Here is a 25,649-nt window from a genome sequence, read left to right as displayed (position 1 = left end):
TGTTGAAATTGCAATGTCCAATTCTTTTGTTCTCCGGGAGATAGAGAGCACAAGGAGTGCTAAGCTGAGCCACATGTTACTGTATATAGGGGAGTAAGGAAAGATAGCTGTTATAGCTATCTAATGAGTTTGGGTGCCTTAACATTTCTGTCCCCTTTTAGATTACCAAACCATGAGAAAATGATGATTAGACTAGATTCACACACCTGTGTGAGTGTTACCATCCTAGAGAAATGGGCCGAATTTTTTTTCTCTTCCGTTTTTCTTCATCGAAGAGGTGATCTTGCTTTCAAGCCATTAAAAACCTTTGGAAGGTCACATGTTTTTATTCAAGTTTATCACTAAGCAACTGATCCGTGAGACATGGATGAAAACAGAAGCAAATCTGAAGCCTTCCAATTTGCATCCTTGTCTCACGAATCTCCATAGACATGAATGACTGTGTCTAATCCACTAATCGGGGCAGAGTGGGACATGTTCTGAATCTCAAATCTCACTCTCAGATCCTTGTGTCTTAACAGATGTGAACACATCCATTCTACTCTATGGCTTGGCATGCTGATAGAGAAAAAATGAGAGAGCACTCGAAAGTGTCAAACGGATGTGTGGATGTAGCCTAATTCTGATTATTTTTTCTCTAGATAGGAGAACGTGGTGTCAATCTAAGTGGTGGCCAGAGACAGAGGATCAGTTTGGCTCGTGCGCTCTACAGTTCAAACAGCATGGTTCTTTTGGATGATCCACTCAGTGCTGTAGATGTCTACGTGGGAGCAGAACTATTCAGAAAAGCAATTAAAACTGGAATGCAGAACAGGAGTGTCTTATATGTCACACATCAATTACAGGTACTGAAAAGGCATTTGGCTTCCATTGCAGTATTCTTTGAAATTTTTCTAATATGCAGTACATACTGTACTGTATGTGATTAAATTTTTCAACTTCTTCTAAATTTCTGTTAGCCTAAATGATTCCCATTTACTATGTGCACACTGTGCATTTTTTATGTGTTTTTGCGGCGTTTTTTCCGTACGGAAATGCACCAAAAACGCTAGATAATCCATCTGCCAGCTAATGCAATGGCAATCCTGATGTGCTGTGCACATGATCCGGACTTTTCTGCTCAGGATTGTCATTGCATTAAAATCTGCAGCATGTCCATTCTTTGTAGCGTTTCGGCAGCGCAAAAACGCACAAATAATTGTATCCTGGCTGGGGAAGAAGACTACTTCTCCCATCATCCGATAACAGCAAGAGCAGCGTGGCTGAGGGGTGAAGTAGTCTCCTCAGCCGAGCCGCGTGTGCGCGGTGTAAAGAAAAAAAAAAAAAAGAAGAAAGTAAAAATCTATTTAAAATAAAAAACACCTTTCTCACCTGTCCGCCATCCTCCCAGTGTCCCCTGGCGACCCGATCACCCGGCGTCCAGCGGTCCGGGAATTTGCACGCTCCCGGAAGTATACATCACTGTGCTGCTGGATGAGGTCACCTGAGTTCATCAGCTGAAGATCAGCTGAGAGCTCCGGGACCTCACTTTACGGCACCGGTGCTACGTGGAAATGTTCCCATGCATCACTGATGAAGTAATGAGGTCACCAGAGCTGATGAGCTGATCTTCAACTGATGAACTCACGTGACCTCATCCAGCAACATAGCGATGTACACTGACAGGAGTGACTACACTCCTGTCAGTGTACAGTGCTGTCTTCTACAGCAGTCACATCAGTGATTGATGTGACTGCTGTAGAAGTGACCCGGATCGTCTCGGGACAATCTGGATTACGTCATGACGGCGGACAGGTGAGGGATATTGTTGCTTTTTATTTTTTTTTTTTTTTCAGGAGACGAAAACCTTTACTACGGGGTTAGTAATGGGGGCGTCTTATAACCTGGGCTTCATGTCAGTCACCAATACAAGGCTGACATGAACTGACATGAACCCCAACCTTATTACCCCACTCGCTACTGCTACATGGCAGTGGGAAGAATGGAAGATAAGCACTAGATTTCGCACATCTTATGGATGCGCCATTTGTGGGACTGCAGAGGGGTCATATTATTAGCCTATTATTAGCCGCGGTGGGGGCTAGCATCCATGGCCCCTTCCCTGGCTATTAATATCAGCCTGCAGCTGTCTGTTTAGCCTTTTCTGGTTCGATTTTATAGGGGGACCCTGCTTAAAAAATTTTCTGGGGTCCCTCTGTAATTTAGCCCGTAAAGGCTAAGCAAACAGCTGTGGGCTGTTATTAATAGCCAGGGAACATTTTTGGCTAATGGCCCCTTCCCCGGCTAGTAATATCAGCCGCCAGCGGTCGGCTTTCCTTCTGCTGGTTATAAAAATTACGCGGGAGCCCACGCCATTTTTTTTTTTATTTTAGGCTATGTGCCCACGATTTTGATGCAGCAGCGCTTTGGACGCAGCATATTTTTGCTGCGTCCAAAATGTTGCATTCTATTGAACGCAGGTAAATCCACATGTGTTCACTGAACCATGCGGATTTACCACATTTAATACATTCTAGTGGTCAAACACGCTGCGGTCCTTAAAGACGCGCCGCATGTCAGTGTCCACGGGTGATCCGCAGCCTCACATGCACGCATAGTGGACATGGGATTTCTAGAATTCTCATCCACTATGCTGTAACATCTGGACGCTGCGAGTTTGACGCTGCATAAACACGCAGCTTCAAACTCGCAGCGGCTCCTGATCATGTGAAAGTACTCAAACTCACCGGCAGCATGTCAATTTCTGTAGCGGACACGCTAGTCTCCTCTGCAGATTTTGACTGATTGAAGTGTCATTATATGCGGTGGATCCACATGTATTGACAACAAAAGTGCAGCATTAGAACACATAATTTTGGACTCAGAGAAAATACGCTGCGTTCAAAGCGCTGCTTGTTGCTGATCGTGAGGACGAAGTGGCTAACAAAACAGCTGTGAGCTGTTATTAATAGCCAGGGAACATGTTTGCCTAATGGCACCTCCCTAGGCAAATAGCAGCTCTCAGCTGCCCCAAAAATAACTTCAATGGAAATGCTAATGAAATTAGGTGTATGGGATTAGCTGACACCTAGCCCTTTTGTTTAGTGATGACAAGGTATCAATCAGACCCTTTCATTACTAAACCTAATTAAAGTAAAGAGTTAAATAAAAACACACACAGTAAAACACTTTATTTGAAATACAACAGACACATTCTTTAATCATTTAAATTAACCAATATACTCACCCCAGGTCTCACGGTAATCCAAGGGTTAAAGCGATGTCACACATTTCTTTTTTCAAATATCTTTATTTAGCTCCAAAAAGCATTCATTGATGTACAAAAATGCATCCATAAAACGCATTAAAAAACGAACAAGGTAATTTGGAGTGATGAGACCAAAATTGAACTTTTTGGCCACAACCATAAACTTTACATTTGGAGAGCGGTCAACAAGGTCTATGATGAAAGGAACACCATTCCTACTGTAAAGCACGAAGGTGGATCGCTGATATTTTGGGGATGTGTGAGCTACAAAGGCACAGGAAACTTGGTAAAAGTTGAAGGAAAGATGAATGTAGCACGTTATCAGCAAATACTGGAAGTAAATTTGCACTCATCAGCCCAGAAGCTGCGCATGGGACGTACTTGAACGTTCCAACATGACAACGATCCAAAACACAAGGCCAAGTCGACCTGTCATTGGCTACAGCAGAACCAAGTGAAGGTTTTGCAGTGGCCATCTCAGTCTCCTGACCTCAATATCATTGAGCCACTCTGGGGAGATCTCAAGTCCGCAGTTCATGCTAGACAGCCCAGGAATTTACAGGAACTGGAGGCTTTTTGCCAAGAAGAATGGGCAGATTTACCATCTGAGAAATTAAAGAACCTCATCCACAACTACCACAAAAGACTTCAAGCTGTCAATAATATTAGAGGGGGCAATACACGGTATTAAGAACTGGGGTATTTGAACTTTCACAGGGTCATTTGGATGTTTTTGGTAGTCATTAAGATTTAAAAAGAGAAAACACAGTAGTTTGGCAATAAATGGTTTCACCCAACCAATTACCATGAGTGGAGAAAAAGTTTTTTGTTATCAATCATATTCTCTGAAACAAGGCCAAGAAAGGAAAAATTCTGCCGGGATATGTAAACTTTTGAGCACAACTGTAGCCTTATATTCAGAGATCCTGATCTAGCTGCAATGTGTTAGGCTATGTGCCCACGATGCAGAAATGCTCAGGATTTTTTCCTGAGCATTTCTGCATCTCCCTGGCAGAAAAAACGCATGCGGATTGTACATGCGTTTTTCCTGCCAGGGACAAGCGGAAGTGAAGCGTTCTTCACATGCATTTCCGCATTCGGGTTGACAAGCGCTTTCCAAGCGATTTAGCATCACTTGGAAAGTGCTTGACAACTTTGTCACACTATATAAATCCATGCAACCAGCATGGATTTATATAGTGTGACCTTAAAGACTGGTAAACAATAAAAAAAATAAATCTATACTTACCTTCTGATGGCCCCCGCAGTCTTGCTTCGCTCCGTCCTGGCTTGCCAGCAGCTCACGGTACACTACACTGAAGGACCTGCCGTCACGTGACTATGATGTCAGCGCAGGTCCTTCAGTCCACCGCGATCTGCCGGCAAGCGAAGACAAGGGCACCGCGGGCCATCAGAAGGTAAGTATAATATTTATTTTTTATTTTATTCTTTTTTTTACAGGTTCTATGGTAACCCGGGTCTGGATGAGAGTCTACTGTCCTCCAGACCCGGGTACCATCCACACATTGAAACGTTTGGATTCCGCATGTACATATGCAGTGATGCGTAATCCATGCATTCCAATGAAAGTCAATGGTGGCGAAAACGCAGCGCTTCCGCAAAATAATTGGTAGTGCTGTGTTTTCTTCCGCAATGATAATCCACAGCGGAAATTTCCGCAGCATGTGCACAGCATGGGTAACATGGCAGGCCTTCTACCATGCTTTTTTTAAGCGTTTTTGCCGCTGCGGAAATTCTTAAAAAATGCATTGTGGGCACACAGCCTTACAGAGTGTAAGTTTATCAGCATGGAGTTAGTACAGCGGGTGAGACCACAGTGTGTGAGTGGCATCATGCAGTTGTTTCTCTGTCCACTTTATGGCCAATGGCCATAAGTTTTTAAAATGAAATGTGTGCCTATTGGCCACCACTGGTGGGCAGAGTTTTGGCTGTGTAGTCTGCCGATGAGTGCCGTCTAGCCCAGAGGTATATGCTGAGTGTCTAGATTAGTATATGGCAACTAAACATGAGCTGTAAGTAAGGGATCCTTTACACGTCAGTGATTTTTCTTGTATGCAAAAAATGGTTCAAGTTTCATCAGTCTCAGTTTTACCATCAGAGTTTGGTCAGAGTTTCATCAGTTTTTCTCAGATGACAAAAAAACACTGATGGGGGTTTCTCAAGCTTCTATCAAATTGTTTTTGAAAAATGGACAGCACTGAGTAAGGGCTGATTTTTTTCATGGACCCATAAACTTGCATTGGAGAGTTTGAGTCGACACTCAGATCAATATAGGACAAGTCTCTGTGCTTTTGTGTGCAGACTAAGGAAGAAATCAGACAAATTACTCCATAGACTATCATTGGTATGAGTGATATCTGTGAAAAATATAGATAGCTCTTGTGCGAGAAAAAGTGACATCTAAAGAAGCCCTTGAAATGGTCAGGATTGATTAATCACACGTGAATGTAAACAAGAGTGGGACAGATATACTTGTTATGATCTGCAACATAGGCTAAGGAAAAATGGGGAGAGCTGTCCCTACAGTAAGACTAAGCTGAGCCCCTACGTTGTAGCGGGCTACCTGTTCCTTGTGAACAGACCCGCCTTCGTCCTCGGCTAGTTTGAACGGAGACCTATAGAGAAAGGGAGGGGTCCCTAAAGGAACTAAGGACTGGGACAAAAATGGGACACCTCCTAACAGAAGTTGTTGCAGAGCAAAAGATAAACTGACAAAAAGTACTAGAGGTCCCAGAGGACCAAGCAAACTAGAGATAGATAGGCACAAAAGCACCTGGCTAGAGAGACAATCAAAACAACACTGAAGTCCAGCAAAGCCAGAAGGGCGGAGCTGGAATATATAGGCAGATGGTCACGTGACCGCAAAACAGAAGATAGAAGCAAAAACAAACAGGAGGGTTCTAACAGTACCCCCTCTTTTATGAGGATCCTCCGGATCCTCCAGGCCCAGGCCTATCCGGAAATCTCCTGGGCAAGCTCTGACAAGTCTAGGGACAGAGACATCATCCGCCCTTAACCAGGAGTTATCCTCTGGACCGAAACCTTTCCAAGCGACGAGATACTGCAATCTCCCTCTATGCCCTCTGGAATTCAGGATACGAGAAATTTCATATTCGCCGTCTTCCACCACCGGAGGAACTGTGACAGTGGCATCCCTATCCGATACATCAGCCTTTTTCAACAAGGAAATATGAAACACAGGATTAATCTTCCAGGAGGTGGGGACCTCCAACCTAACAGCAGACTGGTTAACCACCTGAAGCACCTTAAATGGCCCCACAAACTTCGGACCCAATTTTTTAGAGGGAATCCTCAACCGCAGATTCTTTGAGGACAACCAAACCATGTCACCCACAGTAAACAAAACCTCTTTACGTTTCCTGTTAAAATACTTCTTGGACTTTTTGTTAGCCTCTTGAAGGTTACAACGTACATTAGTCCAAACTCTCTCCAAATCACCGGAAAAATTCTCCTCCTCCAGCACCGCCGACCCCAATTTGGAGAACGAACCAGACGGATGTCTCCCAGTACAACAAAAAAAAGGAGAACACCCAGCAGAGGAGGATGTATGGTTGTTAAGAGCAAATTCTGCGAGTGGCAGAAACTCAGACCACCCCTCTTGATTGTCTGCCACAAAACAACGCAAAAACTGTTCAACATCCTGGTTCTTTCTTTCTGTCTGTCCATTAGACTCAGGATGATACCCAGATGAAAATGACAAATGGACTCCCAACCTGTCACAAAAAGCATGCCAAAAGCGAGCCACAAACTGAGCTCCCCTATCAGAAACAATGTCGGTGGGAACGCCATGGAGCCTGACAATTTCCTTAACAAACGGCTTAGCAAGTGTCTTAGCGCAGGGTAGCTTAATGAATGGAACCAAATGACACATCTTGCTAAAACGGTCCACGACCACCCAGATGACAGTGAAACCCTCGGACACAGGAAGGTCAGTAATAAAATCCATTGCCAGATGCGTCCAAGGCGCACTAGGAACCTCCAGGGGGCAAAGCAACCCCGCAGCAGGGGTATGTGAAGCCTTTGACCTAGCACACACCGTACATTGACGCACCCACTTGATGACTTCCTTCTGCCACCCAGGCCACCAAAAACTGCGACTGATAAGTCTCTTAGTCTCAGAAATTCTTGGATGACCTGCCAACCGAGACTCATGATACTCCACAAACAAATCTCTCCTAAAGGTTCTAGGCACAAACAACCTCCCATGGGGAGTGTTAGATGGGGCATCCTCTTGGGCTTTCAGAATCCCATCTTCCAAAACGGAGTCCAATGCTGCTACCACAACTCCTTGATGTAAAATGCTCTCCTCCTCCTCGGTACCAACCATGGGAGAAAAGCTGCGAGATAAAGCATCGGCTTTAACATTCTTAGTACCAGGGATATAAGTAACAGAAAAATTAAACCGAGAAAAAAAAAGTGCCCACCTAACTTGACGGGCATTCAAGCGTTTGGCAGCATCCAGATAGATCAAATTCTTATGATCTGTGAAAACCTGAATAGGAAATTTAGCACCTTCCAAGAAATGACGCCAATGTTCAAACGCGAGTTTAATAGCCAGCAATTCCCGATTACCAACATCGTAATTAAGTTCGGTTTCTGAAAATTTTTTCGAAAAAAAAGCACAGGGATGTACTCCATCCTTGTTCTCCTGAGACAAAACTGCACCGACCCCCACCGAAGAAGCATCAACCTCGACCAAAAAAGACTTGGTCTCATCAGGCTGCATAAGGATAGGGGCAGGACTGAACCTCTCCTTGAGATGCACAAAAGCTTCAATGGCCTCAGTAGTCCACTGGACCGTATTCGCACCTTTCCTGGTGAGATCGGTCAGCGGCTTAACAATTATAGAAAAATTCTTAATGAATTTCCTGTAATAATTGGCGAAACACAAAAATCTCTGTATCGATTTCAAACCAATAGGCCTAGGCCATTCCTGCACAGCCTGAACCTTCACCGGGTCCATCTCAAAACCCTCGCTGGAGATAATGTAGCCCAAAAAACTAATTCTCTGCACAGCGAACTCAAATTTCTCCAGCTTAGAAAAAAGTGAATTATCACTCAATAACTGCAACACTTCACGTACACTCTGCCAATGGGACTCCAGATCTGGTGAATAAATCAGAATGTCATCCAAATACACAACCACATTCTTACCAATCAAAGGTCTCAGGATGTCATTAATAAGGTTCTGAAAAAACGCGGGTGCATTGGTAAGACCAAAAGGCATCACCAGATTCTCAAAATGACCTACCGGAGTGTTAAAAGCAGTTTTCCATTCATCACCCTCCTTCATTCGTAACAAATTGTATGCCCCCCGGAGATCAATTTCAGAGAACCACTTGGCCCCTACTAACTGGTTAAACAAGTCAGGAATAAATGGCAATGGGTAGGAATTACTATTTTCACGAAAGTCTAGACACGGACGTAAACCCCCGTCCTTTTTTTAACAAAGAAAAATCCAACGGCCACAGACAACTTAGAAGGTCTAATGTGACCAGCAGCCAAGCTCGTCTGTATGTACTCCTCCAAGGCCTTTCTCTCAGGGATAGTCAGATTAAATAAGCGACTCTTGGGAAGAGTAGCTCCAGGAACAAACTCAATGGTGCAATCATAGTCCCTATGAGGAGTTAAAACTTGCGACTCCTCCTCTGAAAAAACCTTCCAAAAATCCTGAATAGGTACAGGTAATTCCCCTTTTTCCACAGCCGCAATGTGACCATTGCAACATTTATCATAGCACTTCGGACTCCAAGACTTAATCTCATTAGTAGTCCAGTCCAGCAAAGGATTGTGCAGTTTTAACCAAGACAAACCTAAAACGACTGGAGAGGGTAAATTATTTAATACCACCAAGTCCAAAATTTCTTGGGGAATTCCATTGACAGTGAGAGGAAATGCAGCAACCTTGTGAGTAATACATTTCAAAGGAGTGTTATCAATTGCAATCACAGAAATAGGTGATGACAAAGGTTTGGATTCCAATTTAAGTTTTTCCAAAAAACCCTTATCAATCACATTAAGTGTTGAACCACAATCCACAAATACCTGAAATTCAATCAAATCTTCCTGCAGTGAGGTACTCCCTGAAAGAAATACTCCCTTAGAGCTCAAACAAGCAATACGGGTGTAACTGACCTTTTTTTTTTCTTTACTTAAACGAAGCTCACAGTTCTTAATCAAATGGTCAGTTTTCCCACAATAAAAACACAATCCCTTGGAAAACCTGCGGTTTCTTTCCTGAGAGCGGAGTGACATTGCCCCAACCTCCATCGGTTCTCCGCCGTCCGATCAGACCCTCTGGGAACTAGGAGATGCCATTACAGGAATTTTTTCATTATTAACCCTGGCATGCAGTCTCCTGTCCACACGTATAGCTAATTGCGTGGCATCCTGCAAGGTCTTAGGTGCAGGGAATGCAATCAGCAGATCCTTAACCCTTTCACTAAGACCAGCAAGAAAAAAACATTTTAACGCCGAATCATTCCATTTCACCTCTGAGGACCACCTTCTGAAGTGTGTACAATAATTTTCAACATCACCTGACCCCTGATTCAAACGCCTCAGTTCTGTCTCAGCAGATGAGACTCGATCAGGATCGTCATACAATAGCCCCATAGCAGAAAAAAAATCTTCCACCGACCTAAAGCACGGATCATTAGGTGGGAGAGAAAAGGCCCACCCCTCTGGTTCCTTGCGAAAAAGTGACATGATAAACCCAATGCGCTGTGATTCATTCCCAGAGGATCTTGGTCTCAAACGAAAATATAATAAACAAGCATTTTTAAAGGAAAAAAAATCTTGCTGTTTACCATAAAAAATATCAGGCAGTCCTACCTTCGGTTCCACAAAATGCGCTCCAGGACAGCTACTCACGTGTTGCCGGAGCTCGGATACCTCCAGAGACAATCCCTGCAGGCGTTGAGCCAAATCTTGAACAGAAACCATACTGATCCCCGGATTTCTTTCCTTAAAGTTTTTGTTTGGGCTGGACTTACTGTTATGATATGCAACATAGGCTAAGGAAAGATGGGGAGAGCTGTCCCTACAGTAAGACTAATCTGAGCCCCTACGTTGTAGCGGGCTACCTGTTCCTTGTGAACAGACCCGCCTTCGTCCTCGGCTAGTCTGAACGGAGACCTATAGAGAAAGGAAGGGGTCCCTAAAGGAACTAAGGACTGGGACAAAAATGGGACACCTCCTAACAGAAGTTGTTGCAGAGCAAAAGATAAACTGACAAAAAGTACTAGAGGTCCCAGAGGACCAAGCAAACTAGAGATAGATAGGCACAAAAGCACCTGGCTAGAGAGACAGTCAAAACAACACTGAAGTCCAGCAAAGTCAGAAGGGCGGAGCTGGAATATATAGGCAGATGGTCACGTGACCGCAAAACAGTAGATAGAAACAAAAACAAACAGCAGGGTTCTAACAATACTATTAATGTGTCTCAACTTTGGAAGGAAATATGCCAATTGTAGGCACATTTTGCCTCAAATTTGTATATCCCCTTTTAGATCTCTTTTTTTGTGTGTCTAAAACACTATTTGCAGATCACTCGAAAAGGTGTGGTTTCATGTTGAGGATGAGGTTTTGCTGGACAACTCACCTGCGTTTTTGAATATTGTTTCTAGAAACAAAGAAACATAATATATGCAGAGGCAGAGGATGGATCCATTAGTTAACGAATACAAATCACACCAGAAGGACACCAGTGAATATAGTGGGATCAGCTTCCGTTATGGTATTTATTATTTTACTGAAGCAGCAGTTCATTATATACTTGCCTCATACTGCTCAGTTCTAGCCATTTGGGTGGGGTTGCATCACTGACTACCCACAACTGAACTCATTGCCTGAGCTGTGATCATGGAACTGAGCCTTGATTGACCTCCCATTGAGCGTGTGAATGGGATGAGTGGGAAATCACTCCAGAATCAGTGGTTGTTTTCATTTGATATAAGATGAATATTTATACTACCATTTGGACCCCCACTGAAGCCAAGAAAGTGTTTGCTCATTCCTTTTTCTCAGCAGAGAATATGCCACAAAGTCACTCCCCATTATAGTCTATGTGGGATATATAAATGGTTGAGTTTGTGGTTATGCTAAGGTCGCAAAATCTGTGAAGTGAAAATGTGGCATATACACCAAAAAAATTTCTTGATGTATTTATAGACTTTCATCAGTTAGAATTGATAGTATAATTTGGGATACCGCTGCCTCAACTGTATTGAAAAATATAATTAACTACATTATAAAAATGTTAAAAATATGTAGAAAAGTTGAAATAATTAAGTTGTAATAAGTAAATAAAGTCTTCCTTTGCACATGGTCTTTTTAGATCTCTCAAAACATTTGTAACAAATGAATAATGAGATCAAAATGAAAACATCCACAAGTCATCACCTATTCATGACACATGTTTATACGTCTATACACGTTTCTCTGCTGACTGGTTATTCCAGGGAATGTGTGTTTCTGTATAAGCAGAGTTGGCTGCTACTAACATTATTTCTAGAGATGAGCGGATCGTTTGAATTTGCAATTCACCGGATTCAATGAATTTCCCCCAAAGGGACTTTGTGATGGTTCTCAATAATGGAAAGCTTTTAATTGCTCAGAAAATACACGTGTGGGAGAAGAGAGACAGTGAGGACCTTGCTGTCCATAAGAACTTACACTCTATAGGAGAGAGAGTGGACGCCACTAAATATAAGAGCCTTGTAGCATCGGCGTCTCTGCCTCCTGCCGGGCAGAGACGCCGTTCCCCTCACCGCCGCGGTCCAGGTCCGGCGTCTTCCCGCTCCCCTGCTGCTGTGGCGTGCACCTCACGCAGCTTTCCGGGCACTGTGCTTAGGGCATGCGCGCGCTCCCTTCCTCTTAAAGGGGCCATGCGCACCGTACTATAGAGTCCCCGGCCAATGGCCGGAGAACTTCCCCTATATAATGCACCTCCTCCAAAATGGAGGTGCCTGTGCAAGGTTGTTGTTCCGTGTTCTAACACTTGCTCCAGCCCTCAGGTCCCGCTGCCAGTCAGTCCAGCCCGCCAGCCTAACAGTTCTGTCCTCCAGTCTGTCTACAGTTGTGTCCGCCAGCCAGCTTACCTGGAGCACCTGTCTGTTACCTGTTGTGCAGGCCAGCCAGCCTACCTGGAGCACCTGCCTGTAAACCTGCCGTACCCGCCAGCCAGCCTACCTGGAGCACCTGCCTGTAACCTGCCGTGCCCGCCAGCCTGCCTACCCAGAGCACCCGTCGGGCTATCTGCCGAACCAGCCTGCTTATCCACCCGGACCACCCGTCAGCCTTCCTGCCGTGCTCATCTGCCATACTGGTCAGTTCCTGCCATCTGACCTGTGGGAGTCACCTGGTCTCACACAAGGTCGGTCCCAGAGTGGCACCTGGTCCACCTGCCCGGTCCCTCCCTGGTTCACGGAGTCGACTAAGCCACCGTGTGACCTTGGTCGGTCCGAGTAGGCACTTAGTCACGTATCTCTGGTCCCTCCTTGCACCAAAGCACAGAGGTTCCACCACGCAGACCCGTAACAGTTTGCACAGGCCATGGAACCAGGTGGCCCCCAGGCTCCTTCGCTCTCTGACCTGTACCAGGAGGTTTCACATCAGAGATCTCAACAGGAAACTATCGTGTCCTATCTGCGGACTGTCAACTCCCGCCTGGACACGCTGTCCACCCCGTCTGTGTCCGTCTCTAGCCGAGCGGCACCCGCTCCGGCGGCACCTCAACCCACTGGCGCTATGGCACCCGGCTCTGGACCCCGGCTCTCTGCACCCCCACGTTTTGGTGGTGACCCCGTCTTATGTTGGGGCTTCTTAAATCAGTGCACGCTGCACTTTGAACTCCTGGCACATCAGTTCACCTTCGACCGGGCCAAGGTGGCGTTCATCATGTCTCACCTCACCGGGGAGGCATTGGTATGACTAAACCCTCTGTGGGAAAGAGGGGATCCCCTGGTGTACGATCTTCTGGCTTTCTTCGCTGCCTTCCGGAAGGTCTTCGATGAGCCCGGACAAAAATCTTCTACTGCCTCCTCACTTCTCCGTCTCCGCCAAGGGAGTCTCACCGTGGGCCAGTATGCCATACGTTTCCGAACCCTCACATCTGAGCTTGCCTGGAACAACGAGGCCCTGGTGTCCACCTTCTGGGAGGGTCTTTCCAGACGGATCAAGGATGAGCTAGCCGGTCATGACATCCCTTCCACCCTGGACGACCTGGTGTCATTAGCTACCCGGATTGACATCTGTTTTCTAGAACGTGCTAAGGAGACTACCCAGGAGAGAAGATTTCCGCGTCTCGCTCCTGTATTCCAAAAGCCAGCCTCGGAACCAGCAGTTCCCCGGGCATGTTAGCCTGAGCCTATGCAATTTGACCAAACTAAGATGGTCAAGTCTCGCCAGGAGACGTGCCGAGCCGAGGGGAGTTGCTTCTACTGTGGCAGTAAAGAGCATTTGATCCGTTCCTGCCCGGTGAGGCCGGGAAGCTCCAGTGTCTAGGACCGCTCAGAGAGGTCATCCTAGGCAAGAGTAAATCCTCTCCTTCCTTGACGCTGTCTGTTTCTATTTCCAGTGGTAAGACCCGCTTCTTTGAGATTGCCCATCTGGATTCTGGAGCTGCTGGGAATCTCATTCAAAAGGCTGTTGAGGAGCAGTATCAGTACGTCTGGCTGAACTGTTGGCGGTTGCCTCCGTGGATGGGAGGCTTCTTCCGGAGACCATCTTGCTCGTCACTGAGCCTGTAACCCTTCAGGTGGGAATGCTTCACTCGGAGAAGATCTCCTTTCATGTGTTGTCCGGGATCTCTCACCCCTTCTTGCTTGGTCTACCCTGGTTACAAAGACATCAGCCCGTCCTGAATTGGAGATCTGGTGAAGTGCTTCGTTGGGGTCAGGAATGCCTGTCTTGTCTGGTTCCGGTTCATCCAGCTCGACCCTTGTCTACTCCGGCTAATCTACCTGGTCTGCTGGCACCCTACTGGTCCTACGCGGACGTCTTTGACAAGAAGGAAGCAGAGACACTACCACCTCATAGGCCATATGATTGCCCTATCGACCTGGTACCTGGTGCTTCTCTTCCTTGAGGGCATATCTACTCCTTGTCACTGGCTGAGACCCGGGCCATGCCTGAGTACATAGAGGAGAATCTTGCTAGGGGATTTATCCAGAAATCCACCTCTCCGGCTGGAGCAGGATTCTTCTTCGTCAAGAAGAAAGACGGCTCTCTACGTCCCTGTATCGATTACAGGGGTCGTAACCAAATTACCATCAAAAATAAGTACCCCTGTCTCTCATCTCGGAGCTGTTCGACCGCCTTAAAGGCGCAAAGATCTTCACCAAGCTCAATCTTCGTGGGGCGTACAATTTGGTCCGGATCTGCCAGGGAGACGAGTGGAAGACGGCTTTCAACACCCGGGACGGTCACTACGAATACCGCGTGATGCCCTTTGGTCTCTGTAATGCTCCAGCCGTCTTCCAGGAGCTGGTTAACGACACCTTCCATGATCTCCTGTATTCTTGCATGGTGGTGTACCTGGACGATATCTTGGTCTTCTCTCTGGATCTGCCCTCACACCGGAGGGATGTTCGTCAGGTTCTGCTAAAGCTCCGGCAGAATCGCCTATACGCTAAATTTGAGAAATGCCTCTTTGACCAGACCTCTGTACCATTCCTGGGCTATATTATCTCCGAGACTGGTCTGCAGATGGATCCCGAGAAGGTCTCTGCCGTCTTAAAGTGGCCACGACCGGAGGGGTTGAAGGCAATTCAGCGATTCCTGGGCTTCGCAAATTATTACTGCCTCTTCATTCCTCTTTTCTTCTCCCGGACTGCTCCCATCTGCTCACTCACCCATAAAGGAGCAAATCCCAGGGAATGGACTTCCGAAGCAGAGGAGGCCTTTGTCTCCCTAAAACAAGCCTTCTCCTCCGCTCCTGTGCTACACCGTCCGGATTGCAACAAGCAGTTCTTCCTGGAGGTTGATGCATCCTCCTACGGAGCCGGAGCGGTGCTTAGCCAGAAATCCTCGTCCGGGAGAATGGTAACCTGCGGCTTCTTCTCCAATCTCTTCTCTTCGTCCGAGCGCAACTATTCCATAGGAGATCGTGAGCTGCTGGCCATCAAATTAGCGCTGGAGGAGAGGCGCTACTTGCTGGAGGGGGCTCTGCACCCGGTGGTCATTTACACTAACCACAAAAACCTTGATTATTTACAGAACGCACAAAGACTAAATCCGTGCCAGTCCAGGTGGTCTCTCTTCTTTGCCCGATTCTGCTTCTCTCTGCATTACCACCCGGCGGACAAGAACATTAAGGCTGACGCTCTATCCCGCTCATTCCTGTCTTCCAACCAAGAGGAGGAGCCTCTACATATCATTGACCCCTCCAAAGTAATGACTGTGGCTCCGTTTGACCTGTCTCATCTTCCACCCGGTAAGACCTTTGTAGCAGTTCCGGATCGTAAGAAAGTTCTACTCTGAGGCCATTCATCCAAACTAGCCGGTCATGCTGGCCAGAGGAAGACCTTTCTGCTCATCGCCCGACATTACTGGTGGCCGTCCCTGAGCAAGGATGTTGCGGACTTCATCGTGACTTGTTCCTCCTGTGCTCGTAACAATGTTCCCAGGCACCTTCCATCCAGCCGTCTCCTTGCTCTTCCCGTGCCTTCCGCTCCGTGGCAACACATTGCAATGGACTTCATTACTGATCTCCCTGTTTCTGCCGGTTGCACTGTCATTTTGGTGGTCGCTGACCGCTTTTCTAAAATGGTCCTCTTCATCCCTCTGCCTGGTCTTCCTTCTGCATCTGTGCTGGCTAAGGACTTCATCGGTCACATCTTTCGTCTTCACGGCCTACCCCTCCACATTGTGTCTGATCGCGGGTTTCAGTTCACTTTGCGCTTCTGGAGAGCTACATGTAAGCTGCTGGATGTCTCCTTGGATTTCTCCTCTGCTTATCATCCTCAATCCAATGGTCAAGTGGAATGTATCAACCAGGTCCTTACCAGCTTTCTTCGGCACTTTGTCAATGCTCACCATAACGATTGGGTTGAGCTCCTACCCTGGGCCGAGTTTTCCTATAACAACCATGAGAGCGAGTCTTCTTCTAAATCCCCGTTCTTTGTGGTCTCCGGTCAACACCCCCAGATTCCGTTTCCCGTCTCCTCTTCAGTGGACAATCCTGCCGCGGAGTCTCTGGTCAGCGAATTTTCAGCTATTTGGGAAGACACTAGATCTGTACTTCTTCAGTCCTCCGAGCGGATGAAGAGACATGCTGATAAAGAGACGTCTGGATCCGCCTCAATTCCGTCCGGGAGACAAAGCCTGGCTTTCCTCCAAATATGTTCATCTCAAGATACCTTCCTATAAGCTGGGTCCGCGGTTCATCGGTCCGTTCGAGGTTCTGAACCAAATCAATCCCGTGGCTTACAAGCTGAAACTCCCACTAACCTTACGGATTCCCAACTCGTTTCATGTATCCCTCCTCAAACCTATTGTCCTTAATTCTTTCTCTGACGATCCAGGTACCGCTCCAGCTCCAATCTCTGCTGAGGACGTCTTTGAGGTAGAAAACATTTTGGCCACCAAGAGGGTAAGAAGAAAGACTTTCTTTCTTGTGGAATGGAAGGGGTTTGGTTCTGAGGAGAGGTCTTTGGAACCCAGGGAGAACATTCATGCCCCCCATCTTCTTAAAAAATTTCTTGCGGGCCTAAAGAAGAGGAGGCGTAAAGTACTCGGTCCGAGTAGGCACTTAGTCACGTATCTCTGGTTCCTCCTTGTACCGAAGCACAGAGGTTCCACCACACGGACCCATAACAAGCCTGGACTCTACAGGAGAGAGAAAGATGACACTGCTGATCATAAGAGCTTGACAAACAGTGCGGCAAACTGACCAAATTCTACTTTATCATATACAGACTTATGCCGAAATGCAGTCGTTCCTCTCCACTGCTAAAAGTTCAAACTATATAATAGATGGCACAAACCACATCCAGTCTGTTGAAATAGTTTCCATTATGTTTACATTTCAGTCTTCAGAATATTTTCATAAAGTCAATATTCAAATTCAGGGAATCAATATTCATCATAATCACCATTGTGAATAAAGGACACAGACTTCGGTGCAAACAGTCCAATTGCTCCAGGCAACAGCAGGCATGTGGAAGCAGAGAGGCAGAGACCCTGTCTGACGATCCAAGGTCTGCACCAGAGGCGACATTTCGGGGGCACGCCCCCTTCCTCAAGATCGCAATCCAGATGTCCTTCCTTCCTTAAAATGACACACACCATGCGATACCCTCCACCAGTCCTTCACCAGATACTAAAATATATAAAAACCTCAAAATGTCACTTTTCCAAATAATCATTAGACATATTCTAATACAATCATATATACCTATCTTCTCTACTGATTGTGTTATACTTACACAGGTGCACAAAGATATGTAAATTAAGACAGGAATTCATTTATAGAACACATTGAAATTGCATTTTTCATTCATCCCTTTTGGAGAAACTGTATCCAATGTACACATCCAATATAACTCTCTCTGTAATAGTTTTCTTTTTATCTGTCTTGTTGCATCATTAAAAAATGCTTCCTCCAAAACAATCCACTTCAGCTCAGAAACCATATGCTTAGATTCCCAACAGTGCCTGGGAACAGTAGTTTCGCCAAATTATTTATCCATTTCATTTTGTTTTTTCTCTTCACTTTTAATAGATTATTTTAACCTTTCTGCATACAATCCAATTCCTGATCGATGTTCAGTTAGGCTGCGTGCCCACTATGCGTTTTCAAGCGTTTTTGCTACGGAATTTCCGCAGCGTAAACGCTTGCAAAATACTTGGTAATCCGTGCCCCATGATCCCCAATGAAAATTTGCATGTTCTGTGCCCATGCTGTGGAATTTTCCACAGTGGATTTTCCTTGCGGAAAAATCTGCAGCATGTCCATTATTTGTGCGTTTCTGCATGCGGATTTGAGGTCCCAATGCATTTGAAAAACGCAAGTCAAATCCGCATGTAAAAACGATACAAAAACGCTTGTAAAATCCGCAAGCGTTCTTTCTGCCAAGAACATGCAGAAACGCTGCAGAAATTTTCTGCTTCAATGCATCGTGGGCACATACCCTTAGGCTATGTGCCCACGATGCAGAAATGGTCAGGATTTTTTCCTGAGCGTTTCTGCATCTCCCTGGCAGAAAAAAACCGCATGCGGATTGTACATGCGTTTTCCTGCCAGGTACATGCGGAAATGAAGCATTCTTCACCGGCATTTCCGCATGCGGGTGTCAAGCGCTTTCCAAGCGATTTTAGCAACACTTGGAAAGTGCTTGTCAACTAGGTCACACTATATAAATCCATGCAAACGGCATGGATTTATTTAGTGTGACCCGAGAGAATGGTTAAAAATAAAAAAATAAACCTATACTTACCTTCCGATGGCCCCTTCAGTCTTGCTGCGCTCCTGTGCTGGCTGCCGGCAGATCGTGGTACGCTGTACTGAAGGACCTGCTGTCACATGACTGTGACAACAGCGCAGGTCATTCAGTCCTGCGCGATCTGTCGGCAAGCACAGAGAAGGAGTCCGGGGGCCGTCGGAAGGTGAATATAATCTTTATTTTTTATTTTATTCTTTCTTTTACAGCTTTTAATGGTACCTGGGTGTGGAGGAGAGTCTCCTGTCCTCCACACCCGGGTACCATCCGCACATTAGAATGCACCAATTACGCAAGTACAGATGCAGTCTTGCGGAATTGGCGCGTTCTAATGCATGTCAATGGCGGCTTCCGCAAAATTAATGGACATGCTGCGAATTTTTGAGCGCATGGGTCATCACATAATTTATCCCTAACTGCGCAAATCCCTTCATCATTTGGAATATTAGTATAGAGGCTTGAAACATCAAACAAAGTAATTTAACCTGCAATAGGTCCACTGACTATATCTTGTTCAAGGAAGTACATTTGACCCTATTATTGAATGTAATTTACTTCAATCTTTTCAATATGCAGTTACTAGTGAAGTGAGTAAAAAATGGAAATTATGCGAAAGGGTGTCACCCACTTATCAAATTTACTTCAGAAAAACATGAATGTGAAGTTAGATTTTTGGATGTGAAAGTAAGAATATAAAATGGATGTTTGAAAACGACTATTTTTTATAAGGAAACGGATAGGAATAATTTATTGGATAGAAGGAGTTGTCATGCTCCCCAAGTTTTTCAACGGAATACCGAAGGGACAATTCACAAGATTAAGGAACATCTTCTCTGATAATAGTGAATATCAACTAAATAAGGAAATTATGGTTAAAAAATTGTAAAGAAAAGGGTATGATGAAAAGACAGTTGCCAACAGTCTTTTAAGAGTTATCTTATAAGATATAAGAGAAACGAAACTATGTAAACCAACGTTTTTGCAGGTCCGTAATAAGGGGACATTTCCATGTGGGTTGTAATGCTATCATTAAAGGAGACGGCATATCCCACCCCACACTTGGAATAAAAATACCAATAAAAGTTTTTTTATGTGTAGTACTTATAATTAGTGTTGAGCCACCCCCGTAGTGTTTGGGTTCGGTTCGGTTCGTCGAACACCGGGATGTTCGAGGAACTGTTCGTCGAACACCTTAGAACACCGTCGAACACCGTTAAAACCAATGGCAGGCAAACAAAAACACATAGAAACACATAGAAAACACCTTCAAAGGTGTCCAAAAGCTGACAAACTGCTCAGAAGACGCTTTCATTAAAAAAGCCGGCCGGCAATTCAGCAGTGGCATACACCGGTACCCGACAATTTAGACAAGAAGGAATAGAGCCTCACACATAGATTAGATAGATAGAAACATGTCAGTCACATATATATGAAGTACAGTGACAGTGTTGCTTACTGTACTTGTCATTTAGTGTAAAGGATTTATTAAAAAATATAATAGTGTTTTCATGCACTGTCTCTTTAAAAAAGCCGGCCGGCAATTCAGCATCTGTACCCGACAATTTATAACAGACAGAATAGAGCTTCACACATAGATTAGATAGATAGAAACATGTCAGTCACATATATATGAAGTACAGTGACAATGTTGCTTACTGTACTTGTCATTTAGTGTAAAGGATTTATTAAAAAAAATAATAGTGTTTTCATGCACCGTCTCTTTAAAAAAGCCGGCCGGCAATTCAGCAGCGGTACCCGACAATTTATAACAGACAGAATAGAGCTTCACACATAGATTAGATAGATAGAAACATGTCAGTCACATATATATGAAGTACAGTGATAGTGTTGGTTATTGTACTTGTCATTTAGTATTAAAATAAAGGATTTATTATTAAAAAAAATTGGCGTGGGGTTCCCCTTAATTTTAGTCTCTAGCGGAGGTTAAGCAGACAGCTGGGGCAGATGTTTGAAGCCTGGGAAGGGGGTAATACCCACGGAGCTTCCCAGGCTACTAATATCAGCCCCCAGCTGAATACATAGCCTTTACTAGCTATTAAAATGGGGGACCCCCCCAAAAATATGACGTGGGGTCCCCCCTAATTTAATAGCTAGCAAAGGCTAGGCAGACAGCTGGGGGCTGATATTAATAGCCCAGGAAGGGAGCCATGAATATTGGCCCCCTCCCAGGCTAGAAACACCAGCCGTCAGCCGCCCCAGAAATGGCGCATTCATAGGATGCGCCAATTCTGGCACTTAGCCTCGCTCTTCCACGCTGCCCTGTAGCGGTGGCAGGGGGTAATAGGGCTGGGGTTGATGTCAGCTTATAATGCCAGCTGACATCAAGCCCAGGTTAGTAATGGAGAGGCGTCCATAAGACACCCCCATTACTAACCCCATAGTCAAAGTTAAAAGAAAACACAAACACCCAGAATAAAGTCCTTTAATTGAAATAAAGACACAATCCTTTATTGTTCTAAATTAAACCATACTTACAGTCACGCCCATTCCAGCTGAAGCCAACGATCTCCTGCAATAAAAGAAAAATAATAAAGCAACATCATCCTTACCTTTCCATGGTTCCCACGACAGCTTCAGCTCTGCTACATCGAGATGACAGGCTGGACCGCAGCAGAACGCTGCCATCCAGCCTGTCATCCCGCAGACACTGAGAAGCGCAGGCATGCTTGCGCTCTGCAGTGTCTGGCTGTGACGGCATAAAGATGAGACGAGTTCATGTCCAATGAACTCGGCGCACCTCATGCACGTCACTGACAGCGTGGGAAAATTCTCACGCTGAAGCGCTGAGTGCAGGAGAATTCTCCCACGCTGTCAGTGACGTGCATAAGGTGAGCTCATGTCCAATGAACTCAGCTCACCTCCTGCACGTCACTGACAGCGTGGGAGAATTCTCCTGCACTCAGCGCTTCAGCGTGAGAATTCTCCCACGCTGAAGCGCTGAGTGCAGGAGAATTTTCCCACGCTGTCAGTGACGTGCATAAGGTGAGCTCATGTCCAATGAACTCAGCTCACCTCCTGCACGTCACTGACAGCGTGGGAGAATTCTCCTGCACTCAGCACTTCAGTGTGAGAATTCTCCCACGCTGAAGCGCTGAGTGCAGGAGAATTTTCCCACGCTGTCAGTGACGTGCATGAGGTGAGCAGAGTTCATTGGACATTAACTCGGCTCATCTGGATGCCCTCGCAGAGAGACACTGTGGAGCGCAAGCAAGCCTGCGCTTCTCAGTGTCTGCGGGATGACAGGCTGGATGGCAGCGTTCTGCTGCGGTCCAGCCTGTCATCTCGATGTAGCAGAGCTGAAGCTGTCATGGGAACCATGGAAAGGTAAGGATGATGTTGCTTTATTATTTTTCTTTTATTTCAGGAGATCGTTGGCTTCAGCTGGAATGGGCGTGACGGTAAGTATGGTTTAATTTAGAACAATAAAGAATTGTGTGTTTATTTCAATTAAAGGACTTTTTTCTGGGTGTTGTGTTTTTTTTAAATACTTTACTAGAAATTCATGGTGGTCATGTCTAATATTGGCGTGACCCCATGAATTTTGGGCTTAGGGCCAGCTGATAATGCCAAGCTGGCCCTAACCCTTTTATTACCCAGTGAGCCACCGCATCAGGGCCCTGGATGAGTTGCGTACAGCGCCAGAAGATGGCGCTTCTATGAACGCGCCATTTTCCGGGGTGGCTGCGGACTGCAATTTGCAGCGGGGGTGGCCCAGAAAGCTTGGGCCTCCCTGCGCTGCGGATTCCAGCCCCCAGCTGCCTAGTTGTACCTGGCTGGACACAAAAACAGGGCGAAGCCCCACGTCAATTTTCTTTAAATTATTTCATGAAATAATTAAGAAAAAAAGGGCTTCCCTATATTGTTGTGTCCGGCCAGGTACAAATAGGCAGCTGGTGGTTGGGGGCAGCCCGTTCCTGCCTGCTGCACCTGACTGGACACAAATATAGTGCGAAGCCCCACGTCAATTTTTTTTTAATTATTTCATGAATTTCCTGAAATAATTTAAAAAAATTGAAGTGGGGCTTCGCACTATATTTGTGTCCAGCCAGGTACAGCAGGCAGGAATGGGCTGCCCCCAACCACCAGCTGCCTATTTGTACCTGGCCGGACACAACAATATAGGGAAGGCCTTTTTTTCTTAATTATTTCATGAATTTCATGAAATAATTAAAAAAAAAATACGTGGGGCTTCGCCCTATTTTTGTGTCCAGCCAGGTACAACTAGGCAGCTGGGGGCTGGAATCTGCAGCGCAGGGAGGCCCAAGCTTTCTGGGCCCCCCCCCGCTGCGAATTGCAGTCCGCAGCCACCCCGGAAAATGGCGCGTTCATAGAAGCGCCATCTTCTGGCGCTGTACCCAACTCATCCAGGGCCCTGGTGCGGTGGCTCACTGGGTAATAAAGGGGTTAGGGCCAGCTTGGTATTATCAGCTGGCCCCAAGCCCAAAATTCATGGGGTCACGCCAGTATTAGACATGACCGCCATGAATTTCTAGTAAAGTATTTAAAAAAAACACAACACCCAGAATAAAGTCCTTTAATTGAAATAAACACACAATTCTTTATTGTTCTAAATTAAACTATACTTACCATCACGCCCATTCCAGCTGAAGCCAACGATCTCCTGCAATAAAAGAAAAATAATAAACCAACCTCATCCTTACCTTTCCATGGTTCCCACGACAGCTTCAGCTCTGCTACATCGAGATGACAGGCTGGACCGCAGCAGAACGCTGCCATCCAGCCTGTCATGCCGCAGACACTGAGAAGAGCAGGCATGCTTGCGCTCCTCAGTGTCTCGCTGTGACGGCATCCAGATGAGCCGAGGTCATGTCCAATGAACTCGGCTCACCTCATGCACGTCACTGACAGCGTGGGAAAATTCTCACGCTGAAGTGCTGAGTGCAGGAGAATTCTCCCACGCTGTCAGTGACGTGCATGAGGTGAGCTCATGTCCAGTGAACTCAGCTCACCTCATGCACCTCACTGACAGCGTGGGAAAATTCTCCTGCACTCAGCGCTTCAGCGTGAGAATTCTCCCACGCTGTAAGTGACGTGCATGAGGTGAGCCGAGTTCATTGGACATGACCTCGGCTCATCTTTATGCTGTCACAGAGAGACAATGTGGAGCGCAAGCAAGCCTGCGCTTCTCAGTGTCTGCGGGATGACAGGCTGGATGGCGGCGTTCTGCTGCGGTCCAGCCTGTCATCTCGATGTAGCAGAGCTGAAGCTGTCGTGGGAACCATGGAAAGGTAAGGATGAGGTTGCTTTATTATTTTATTTTTATTACAGGAGATCGTTGGCTTCAGCTGGAATGGGCGTGACGGTAAGTATGGTTTAATTTAGAACAATAAAGAATTGTGTCTTTATTTCAATTAAAGGACTTTATTCTGGGTGTTTTGTGTTTTTTTTTACTTTGACTATGGGGTTAGTAATGGGGGTGTCTTATAGACGCCTCTCCATTACTAACCTGGGCTTGATGTCAGCTGGCATTATAAGCTGACATCAACCCCAGCCCTATTACCCCCTGCCACCGCACCAGGGCAGCGTGGAAGAGCGAGGCTAAGTGCCAGAATTGGCGCATCCTATGAATGCGCCATTTCTGGGGCGGCTGACGGCTGGTGTTTCTAGCCTGGGAGGGGGCCAATATTCATGGCTCCCTTCCTGGGCTATTAATATCAGCCCCCAGCTGTCTGCCTAGCCTTTGCTAGCTATTAAATTAGGGGGGACCCCACGTCATTTTTTTGGGGGGGTCCCCCATTTTAATAGCTAGTAAAGGCTATGTATTCAGCTGGGGGCTGATATTAGTAGCCTGGGAAGCTCCGTGGGTATTACCCCCTTCCCAGGCTTCAAACATCTGCCCCAGCTGTCTGCTTAACCTCCGCTAGAGACTAAAATTAAGGGGAACCCCACGCCAATTTTTTTAATAATAAATCCTTTATTTTAATACTAAATGACAAGTACAGTAACCAACACTATCACTGTACTTCATATATATGTGACTGACATGTTTCTATCTATCTAATCTATGTGTGAAGCTCTATTCTGTCTGTTATAAATTGTCGGGTACAGATGCTGAATTGCCGGCCGGCTTTCTTAAAGAGACGGTGCATGAAAACACTATTATTTTTTTTAATAAATCCTTTACACTAAATGACAAGTACAGTAAGCAACACTGTCACTGTACTTCATATATATGTGACTGACATGTTTCTATCTATCTAATCTATGTGTGATTCTCTATTCCTTCTATTCTAAATTGTCGGGTACCGCTGCTGAATTGCCGGCCGGCTTTTTTAAAGAGACGGTGCATGAAAACACTATTATTTTTTTTGATAAATCCTTTACACTAAATGACAAGTACAGTAATCAACACTGTCACTGTACTTCATATATATGTGACTGACATGTTTCTATCTATCTAATCTATGTGTGATTCTCTATTCCTTCTATTCTAAATTGTCGGGTACCGCTGCTGAATTGCCGGCCGGCTTTTTTAAAGAGACGGTGCATGAAAACACTATTATTTTTTTTGATAAATCCTTTACGCTAAATGACAAGTACAGTAAGCAGCACTTTCACTGTACTTCGTATATATGTGGCTGACATGTTTATATCTATCTAATCTATGTGTGAAGCTCTATTCTTTCGGTTCTAAATTGTCGGGTACCGGTGTATGCCGCTGCTGAATTGCCGGCTTTTCATGTTTCACTGTTGGCACTGTTCCCATCGATTTGGGCAATCACTGTAATGCCACAACCACCATGGCTGTGGCATTACAGTGAGTGGCAGACAATCCCTGCATGATTGGTGCTCTAAATAGCACCAGACATGCAGGACACGCTTTTGGTGCACGAACAGTTATCGAACATAACCTCGAACAGCCGAATTTTTTGCAA

General features: G+C 45.7%; 1 protein-coding gene across 5 annotated transcripts in view; it reads left to right on the top strand.

Moving 5' to 3' along the window:
* LOC141212093 (ATP-binding cassette sub-family C member 5-like) overlaps positions 1–25,649 on the top strand; it is a 167,697-nt gene that overhangs the window by 83,711 nt on the left and 58,337 nt on the right. For all 5 annotated transcript variants that reach the window (XR_012281936.1, XM_073664876.1, XM_073664877.1 and 2 more), the window contains one exon: positions 642–845. Coding sequence is in view for 4 of the 5 variants with exons in the window: in XM_073664876.1 (XP_073520977.1) it covers positions 642–845 (204 nt within the window). In the remaining variant the exon portion in view is untranslated. The remainder of the gene's footprint in view (positions 1–641; positions 846–25,649) is intronic.

The sequence above is a fragment of the Phyllobates terribilis genome, unplaced genomic scaffold (genome assembly GCF_046119375.1).
Source record: "Phyllobates terribilis strain yellow unplaced genomic scaffold, ASM4611937v1 Scaffold_2__4_contigs__length_985480577, whole genome shotgun sequence".
Lineage (NCBI taxonomy): Eukaryota > Metazoa > Chordata > Amphibia > Anura > Dendrobatidae > Phyllobates > Phyllobates terribilis.
The sequence above is the reverse complement of the archived record's forward strand: the minus strand, read 5'-3'. Positions and strand labels throughout refer to the sequence as shown.